At 43.4% G+C, this 9027-nt stretch overlaps 2 protein-coding genes across 3 annotated transcripts; one reads left to right on the forward strand and one right to left on the reverse strand.

The window, feature by feature from the left end:
* On the reverse strand, positions 1–3618 carry LOC144467524 (uronyl 2-sulfotransferase). Its single transcript, XM_078176358.1, has 6 exons — positions 3353–3618; positions 1953–2162; positions 875–1035; positions 726–803; positions 437–597; positions 1–367 (listed from the first exon to the last, which is right to left on the reverse strand). The coding sequence occupies exons 1-6, from the start codon at positions 3506–3508 to the stop codon at positions 213–215; spliced, it is 921 nt and encodes a 306-aa protein (XP_078032484.1). The 5' UTR covers positions 3509–3618; the 3' UTR covers positions 1–212.
* Positions 3619–4451: 833 nt separating this feature from the next.
* Positions 4452–8780, forward strand: Nop17l (PIH1 domain-containing protein Nop17-like). 2 transcript variants are annotated; one of them, XM_078176762.1, is made up of 5 exons: positions 4452–5013; positions 5085–6302; positions 6480–6705; positions 6787–6937; positions 7553–8780. In XM_078176762.1, exons 1-5 carry the CDS (start codon positions 4489–4491, stop codon positions 7932–7934), a joined length of 2502 nt encoding a protein of 833 aa, XP_078032888.1. In that variant the 5' UTR covers positions 4452–4488; the 3' UTR covers positions 7935–8780. The 2 variants fall into 2 exon arrangements, with proteins under 2 accessions (XP_078032888.1, XP_078032887.1); XM_078176761.1 differs by having other exon boundaries at positions 6480–6937.
* The last annotated feature ends 247 nt before the right edge of the window (positions 8781–9027 follow it).

Raw genomic sequence — 9027 nt, forward strand, 5'->3', positions numbered from 1 at the left:
TATTAACTTAATGCGAAGACATTTTATTTTAAAGCCTAGAAAGCAACTTTTTGCTGTACTAAGCAGGAATATCCTGCGACATTTATTTATTTAATAAACATTTTTTTTATTACTACTCTAGTCGATTGAAACTTATCGTAGTAGACGTAATAAAAAATTATCTTTGGTGCGATTTCGTAACTATCCTTTTATGGTATAGGTATCTGTAGATATCAAGTGGCCGTAACACTCTTCAGCGTTTCGTTGAAAAGTCGAAATTTTAGCCACTGATACAATTCTATCTCGTCCTCGAAGAGTTTCGATAAATTATCTCTTAGTCGTGACCCTAACGAGTACGACGCATCGGAAACGAGCTTCTTTCTTGGTTCTAGACATCGAAGACCAGAAGAATTAGAATCGAAACTATCGAACAACGAATCGCTTCCTGTTTACTTACGGATCTGTTTGTAAATTTGCCTAGCACCGCGGAAAAAGTATGGAAATTTTTGTTCCAATACGTTTATCGATTGCTCCATGCAATCCAGGATACCGACGACTGGATACCATTCGATAATATTTGCTTTGGCCCGCTGCAATGCCCACTTGTTGTTTATCGCTCTACAAATCACACATTTCGCGACGTTACGGAGATAAACGAACCAGGCGGCGTTAAATCGGATTTCGCTTGCCATTATTCTCATGCCTTTAGAACGCGAAGAACACCGCGTGCTTTTATTAGAACTTACGTGCATCGTGGATCTTGTCCGCAGAACGTCGGAATAGCTCTGCTCTCGAGTCCTGCTTCTTTTCGTCTTTCGCGGTACCTGTTAACCGAAAAGATTAATACGCGATACTGTTTGGGCCGTTAACGCAGCGGTGGCGCAACTATTTTTACCTCAGCAAGTTTCGAACGCGCAGAGGATTTCTCACGAGAGCAATAAAGGACGGTGGCTGCCGACCGAATTTCGAGAAGTTCAAGAATCTCACGTCGCCGTCGAAGCTCAAAGGAATCGCTTCCTGTCTCATTATGTTCGTGATCTCTTCCACTAACAGCTCCTGCGAACGATACCATTTTCAGGCTTAACTATTATTGGCAGTCAAATCTTATCCATAAAATTATAGAAAAATACGCTTTTAATACACTTGTCTCTGCTCAAGCGAACTTAAACCCCTATAACATTGATGTGAAAAGCGAGAAGAACTAATTTGATTTTTTAATCGACACTTTTCAAATAGCAGCGATATCTGAGACCGCCGATACTGGTTACGTAAGTTCTAATATTTAATTTGCAGCAGCTAAGGGTTGAACCATGCCTGCGAGAATCAGCAGTGTCGTCGGACAACACCGACAGGGCTAAATTCATGGGGTTGTGTTATTGGATTAGGGTCGGTATTAATCTCTGCGATCGACTGCGAAACGCTCGGTAACCACTGCTCGCCTCGTTGCATGAGATCGTTATTTGCCGGGGCAACCGAGAACGTCTATACGGGCAGCAAACCGTCAGGATGATTGATTGCCGTACTCCAAATACATTGAATCTTTTAATATTTATTGACTGTGGCGACGTTGTTCGCCCAGCCAACGTAACGGGCAGGTATGCTCCAAATAGGAGTTCTCGCTCCCTGTCGCTTTAATGAAAGCGGGGGAGCCTGGTGCAACTTCGATTGCAACACCGAAAACCGAGTTTGACGCGAACGCAAAGTGCAACGACCATACCGTGATTAAACCAGCCGCAGATTTATGCGATCAATGAATCAGCTGGTGATTCATGCCCGCGGCGTTAACGTTCGCCGTTGAATCGACGCTAACTTCGCTACCTCGAAGAGCGTCGTTATTTAGGACGACGTTCGAAGGATTCCATAATGATTCCACAACGATTCCGCAACGATACCGTAAGCGTTCGATTCCCAAGCCATCGACGCGCGCGCCGATGAAATTTATGCGAGTTTTTCCTTACTGGCATCGGCTTTACCTCTTTCAGAGACGACAGCAGCCTGTGATCGCCCGGCGGCAATCTTATGTGTTTGAAAGCATTGTATCCCTGCAGACGCTGCAGGATGAGGACCAGAAGCTCGGCTCCGGCGTCAGGAACCCTCGTCAACATCAGGATATCGGCGTTCATTTTCGGCACGCTTCTTCGTGGACCCAGCTCCGCGAGGGATGGCGTGACATATCGATACGTCTGCGCAAAAAATTGTATCAGAGATCGTCGCAACCGGAGAGCATTCCGATCCTGACATCGTCCGCGGCTGCAAGCGAACTAGTTTTCCAGACGCAGCGTAGGAAAATAACACTTTCCAACAATTACATCCTCCTTCGCGCGCGTCATACTTTCACTGCGTCGAGCGCGTTGCAGTCTCGAACCGGGGCGATCTGTTTTCGAAAAATGCTCGGGCGCGTCGCGAGAGTTTACGAGTTTCAACGTTGTCGTTTTGAACTTAAAAGGCTATTTTAGTGTAAAAGCTTAAAATAAATCAATTTTTTCTTATTAGTATATGTTAGTATATCTTAAAGTATATTTTTAAGTGTATATTTCGAAAATATTTCTACCGGAAATATTTCAAAGATCTGACCGAATTGTTAGCTATAGAATGTGACATAATGCGTAAAGAATAAAAACAAAGCATAATACATTCTGATGCATTCAGATCAATTAAGCTAACAGATTAGCTGTATGATTTTTATCTAAGTAATACAAGATAACTTTGAACGCGTTTTTATCGATGCCATGCGTTTTGGATTGATTGTCATGATATCTCAAGATCTGACTAATCGATTTCATTCATATTTCATGTGTACCTTTAATACATGTTTCTAAATGCATTATTGTATTACATGCAACCTAAATAAGAATTTTGTTTTCTCTTCTATTATCATTTAATTAATACTCACTGTTATTATTACTGTTATTTTCATTTTTCCACTTCTTTCATACCACATTCCTTCCTTTTTCCTTTTTTCTATTATCTATTAATTTCGTCTTTTATTGTTATATATATTGTTAATATTATATAATATTGTTTTCTTTTATTTCAGACAAATAGAACGGCTGGAACCATGACAACCATAAGGGCATCTTTTCGATGCACGACTGCAGGGAGGATCTGAACTACCATCAATTTTGACTATTTCATGTTGTAAAAATGTGTAAATATTGTTAAAAGCGTAACAACTATGTTAGAAAAACGCCGATGCAAGAATTTGCGTAGTTTCTTTATAAAAAAGAAAGATGAACGCGCTCTAAACTAGAGTACCTCTTAAAGATGCAACGAACTCGCTCGAGCGAAATGAAAGCGAGTCAGTACGTGTTCCAGATTAGAATAGCCCTCGAAGATACAACGATGTTGCTTAAACGAAATGAAAGCGAATCACCTGAACTTTATCGATCTGTCGCTGTTCCAAGGAACGCGTGTCCGCGCGGTTCTTCGGCTCGCTCGGGAACTCGACGGGCTGTCTCGATCTGAGAACGACGAACAGAACTGTCGTGCAAACTGCGACACTGGTCAGAAATCTCCGGTTTATACGCATGTCAACGCAAGATTTCGCTGGATCCTGTTGCGCGACCGCTGTCCTTTCCCTTTCGTTAACGATCGACCAGTGATCCCGATCACCGACATCGAACTTCCCAGTCACGAATTATCGGCGTTTGTGTCTACGAAGAAACTGAAGAGAATGTCAGTGGGTCAGAGACTCGGTACCGCTTGATCCCCACATCTTCACCTTAACTCCCACCAAGAGCGTGAGATTCGCGAAAAGGGAAACTCGGCTTTTCCGCCGTGAGTTTGCCCGCTCGCGAATGAGAAACGGCCTCCACGCACGGTTAATTATCCGTGGGATTTCGCTCGGCCCGAAACGCTAATCAATTATTCCTATACGACGTTTAAGACGCAGCACCGCTTCTTCGGGGAATACGGTATACCCCGATTTAACCAGTGCTCCAACATTCATTAGTTGATTAGCGCTCGGAGCTTATCGATCCCGCGATTAGCCCATCGGTGTATGCAAAACGTTCTGCACGCAGAGCGAGTAGCGCGGTGAAAGGAAGCTGAATCGGAATCGTGACCGCCTGATGATTTCTGTCGACCTTCGCTGCACCGCGGATGCGGGCACGGCGAGGAGGAGCACGGATGCATCGGTTCAATGGCATTTCGACTATGCGCGACGAAAATTTCGATGCGCTGACGAGCCGAGAACCCGACGGTCTTCTCGGCGGGCAGGGCAATCGAACCTGGCAGGCGCGTAACAAAGGGCTCGTTCCCTAGGAAACCTTAGTTGGTCGTCCGGTTTAGGGGTTTCCGGTAATTCGCCTAAGGAAGGGAGGCATCCGACAGTTCGATAGAGGACGAGATGGCGTGCACGCCATTTGGCGTTTGTAAGTTCCGCGTTTGACCGTCGTTCGACCGGCCGGCGTAGTTGGCGCAGCCATCCACGTGGTACAGACGAGCTTCGCGATCTTTCTACCTATAAGCTATCAGTTTATTTGTAAACACACGACATCATTTCGTAAGATGGACGCGTACGAAACACGTAGAAAAGACTGGGAAGACTTGGAGGTGACCAAGGAAGAGCTGAACACGTTGACCGAGTGTCTCAAAAAGGAGGAGTTTCGGAAATTGTTGATCGAGTACGCCGAGGAGGTGACTGATCCGGAAAATAGGAAGCTCTACGAGAAGGAGATCACACAATTGGAGAAGGAACGGGGCGTCGACGTTACGTTCGTTAACCCGGAGCCTGGTTACGTCATTAAAACTAGCGTGAATGGAAACAGGAAATGTTTCCTGAACATCGGCAAGAGTGACATCGTGGCACGGCCGAGTAGCCAACCTTCCTACGAGCAAGGTCATCGGGGCTTGCAATGGTCCATCCCTTACACGCTGATACCGCCGCGGGACGACCTTGACAAGAAGAATGTACGTTGCATGGTTTTCGACGTGGTTTTCCACCCTGACACCATCTATTTGGCGTCGAAGAACGCGCGATTCCGCGAGATTGTCAACAACACGGCCATGGACGGTGTGGAGAGCAACTTTCAGGTAAGGGAAACAAATCACCATGTTTCTAACCCTCAAGAGCCCCTTTAATTATTCGTTTATCGACCCTTCAGGTGAAACTGGACAGAAAGAATCTCAGATTTCCAAAGATGAATTACAAGGGAGTGTCGCAGCCATCAGTGATCAGGAAGCCCTCCAAGGAGCCTGTGAAGGAACAGTTGGATATGGAGCCAGAAATCTACCAAAAGTTAATGGCAGACTACGATCAAAAGAGGGAGCAACGATCCAAGAGGTTAGAAGAGAAACCCCAGCGCGTGCCTCCACCTACCACGTACTACCAAGACGAAACAGAGTCTAACCAAGATTCTAGCAATAAGTATGCTACCCCAAAGTTTTCCATTAAACACCAATCAGACATAGAGCTGCAGGATTTTACTACCAGCAAAGATGCAAAGATGAATGCTACAGTGCCTAAGAGGCTCGTCGTCAACATAGATTTACCTCTGCTCAAAACTGCCTCCGATGCCTCTCTGGATGTACAAGAGCGTTTCTTGAGCATCAAAAGCGAGAAACCCGCAAAGTATTTGTTAGACCTTCCGTTACCCTACCGTGTGGACCCGGACAACGGAAACGCGAAATTCGACGCAAAGTACAAGAAGTTGGTTGTTACACTGCCAGTCATTCCACCCACAGCGTCCGTGTCCGATACTAGAGAAGACAGCGGTGTTGACAGCGATCACGGGAGTCCCATACCGCAGTTTGACGCGGATTCCGTCGACGATTGTTCGGAACAGAGCCCACCGCGGGATTCTAGCAACAACTTGGTCGAAGAATGCGAGACAGTGTTCGCGAGTCCGAAATTAGGGGCGGAAAGTGAACACGTGGGGTATTACGGTGACACCGGACTACGGACTAGTAGCACAGAGACCACAGACGCGTTTACAAACCCTAGCATTAAGTATTCACTGCCAGCGTTTACTTGTAATATATACGATAATCAATTAGCCATCACCGTAAATGTAAAGAACGTGGATCCGAATTCCATTCGCCATAGAATTTTGCAAAATAATTTAGGTATACACGTCACGTTAACGTCCGTTGGTGCCGGATTTTTTCCGCAGCACTATTCGTTTTGTTTAAAAATATACAAGGATGCCGTGCAACCTGAATCTCTCGTTATCGAACCGTGGGACAACAACGTCGTGTTTACCGTTACCTTGAAAGATACAGAATACCTGGCGAGATATTACGTCGGCATAGACGAAGAGTTCATGGAGGAGAAAGATTTCCCTACTGCCACGTCTTTCAAGAATCAGCTGAAGGAATTGACGGTAGGTTGGTCGATTTAACGTTTTGACTGTCACACCTACAATTATTTTCCTAAAATTAGGAAAATAAGCGTAAAAATTTATTTCAAAATCTGAGTCAAAGCGTTAACGTGTTCCTAATAATTATAGAACACTTGTCCGCATATTTGTGAACACTGCTTCATTCGTATTTGCTTGTAGGAGATGGAGGATGATGGCGAGCTTGATAAGGATCGCACCATCGAGGTGCAGGTAGAGGACGACGGTGTCGTGATTAGTATTAGTTCGAATCAATGCGATTCTGATGATGAAGATAACCGGGAGGATATCAAACAGAGTACAAAATCTACGCAGCGTCGACAGAGTCGGCGGCACGCCATGTCAAAAACTAGATCTGTTTCAGAGAGCAGCGGAGACGAATTACCAAGTAATAGTCTTTCTAGCAGTGCGGGCACATACGCAAAAGGTATTCTAAAGTCGCGACGCACTCACGAATTTTCGCGTTCAGTATCGGAGTCGAGCGCCGACGAAAACGGAATCCCGATGTCGTCGATAGATTGCAATTACGACTCGGTGCAAGACTTCAACTCCGAATCGGACTGTTCCAGTCTAAAGAAGACGGTGCGATTCAACGACGTCGTGTCCCGCCAATTATTTAGGTATTATTCATAGCTAGAACCAGAGCTGAGTAATATTTATAAGTGAAATATTTGAAATACTATTTTAAATAATAAGAGGTTCTTCACGATTCAAATAAAATAGTATTTCAAATAGAAAATAATCCACAGCTGAAGCATGAACTAAATATGTTAGCTTTATAACGTAGAACATGAAATAAAATAATTTACTTTAGCAATCTAAAGCTAACACATGAAAATAAATAACAATAAAATATTTTTAATTTTAATAACATAAAGCATAAAATACTTTAAAAAGTCCTTAACCTGAAAATAAATTGTTATTAGATTAATGCAAACCGAAATAACGTAAGAAGTCATAATATTTGCAAATGAAATTAATTACCTCCTTAAATACAGCTATTTGCATATAAAATAAAAGTAGTTGAAATATTACCTTAAAAATGTGTTACAATAAATAAAATATTTAATTTGTAAAAGTACATTCTTTCAAACAAATAAAAAGTTTTATTTATAAGAATAAATGCGTGATCTAAAATAAAATATCTATTTACTATTTATAATTCTATTTATCCCAGTTCTGGGTAGAACGCGAAGAACGGATTCCGAGAAGTAAGGTTTCGTTTCATTTTTCAGATCGAATTCCAGTATTCTTGGTCAGCGTAAGAAGAACCAGCGGAAGTTGCGGAACAAGAAACGCGCGCACGAACGTCGAATGAGCGAAAGCGAGAACTCGGAGACGGAGGAGAGGGATAAATATAAGACGAGTACGAAGAGCAGCGAGCCTTCCGAGACTGTGAAACCTATACTTAATCGAGAGAAACAAACGGCCCAACCGAAAACTGCTAACATCGAGATCAAGAAGGGGGAGACCGATAACCGTTTCATGGCGAAACGAAAAGCCAACGTTGACGTGGACGCGTTCAACGAGATCCACGGCGACAATTCGATGGGAACCGCGAAGGACACGGTCAAAGCGGAGTTCAAAAACGATTTAATATTTGACTTGGACATGTAGACACTGTCCACTCGTCGAAACCCGCGTATGTGATAATTTTAAAGCACGCAAGTATCGACGTTACAGCCGATCATTTAAAAAAGAGAAAACAAATAGTAGGGTCTTATTTAGAATTATGTGATAATTTTTTTTAGCAGTTAATCTGCGTGAACGCTGAGAAGCGCAGCGACTACACGCCAAAATTACGGTCCCAACGAATCACTGTAAAACCATAAAATTATATATCTGCGTTATTTAGGGAGCGGATAGAATTTCGTGGGGGAAATAGACAGCGCCGAACGTTGTCACTAGAAATAGCATTTTAGTTTAATCTTTCAGAGATAAATGATCTTATTCCATTAAATGTTATCTTCTATATTTATGAATATTGCACGCGATAAATCGATTCGACGCTGGTGCGTTCGTCGGATCCACTTTTTTCGAAATTCCGCGCGCTATTTTAAATCAACTATCACGCGATCAACGTGATTTAAATTATACATGTTTCTTTTGCGATCGATCCCGGTGCAGCCTATATCGTCGTACGGAAGAACAATTTCAGGAAACGCGCGATCCCTTTTTATAGAATGAAATTCTTAGAGAGGACTTTTTATAGACGTTTTCTAGGCGATCGTACTATTATACATGCGCAATGCATTTAAATAAAGGCATCCTTACAATAAGCCGACCTTTCACGGACTACTCGATGATTATTAAAACGCCATGTCCTCGTTTTAAAGCAAACACGCACTTGTTTTCCTAGTGACGTGTTTGCCGTATCAATGTGCACGCGGAGCAGCCAGTATTAGCGTATTATTTCCTGCTGGAAAAAAAAGAGAAAACAAAAGAGAGAAATAAAATAGAAAGTCGCACACTGTTCGAATAGATTTTCATTGATACCCCCCCTTTGTCCCGCAATCGTGTTTCCTATTCTCGATGTTATTAAAGCACGGACCGGTCGAACGATCATCGCAGCCTAGAAACGGAACTATTGTATTTGTGGAAGGCTGCAAGTTCGGCCATCGAGCCGGTGAATAGCGGTCGTAAGGCGCAAACCAAAGTACTCGTACTTGGTAGTGGTGAAACGTGATAGAAAAGTGGGACAAGCCAGCCA

The sequence above is a fragment of the Augochlora pura genome, chromosome 3 (genome assembly GCF_028453695.1).
Source record: "Augochlora pura isolate Apur16 chromosome 3, APUR_v2.2.1, whole genome shotgun sequence".
Classification (NCBI taxonomy): Eukaryota; Metazoa; Arthropoda; class Insecta; order Hymenoptera; family Halictidae; genus Augochlora; species Augochlora pura.

Coding starts and splice junctions, on each gene's coding strand:
- Nop17l (XM_078176761.1), top strand. CDS start 4,489: ATGGACGCGTACGAAACACGTAGAAAAGACTGGGAAGACTTGGAGGTG. Junction 5,014..5,084: donor GTGTGGAGAGCAACTTTCAG/GTAAGGGAAACA, acceptor TCGACCCTTCAG/GTGAAACTGGACAGAAAGAA. Junction 6,938..7,552: donor GTGTCCCGCCAATTATTTAG/GTATTATTCATA, acceptor TTCATTTTTCAG/ATCGAATTCCAGTATTCTTG.
- LOC144467524 (XM_078176358.1), bottom strand. CDS start 3,508: ATGCGTATAAACCGGAGATTTCTGACCAGTGTCGCAGTTTGCACGACA. Junction 804..874: donor CGCGTTCGAAACTTGCTGAG/GTAAAAATAGTT, acceptor TTCGGTTAACAG/GTACCGCGAAAGACGAAAAG. Junction 598..725: donor GGACAAGATCCACGATGCAC/GTAAGTTCTAAT, acceptor TGTGATTTGTAG/AGCGATAAACAACAAGTGGG.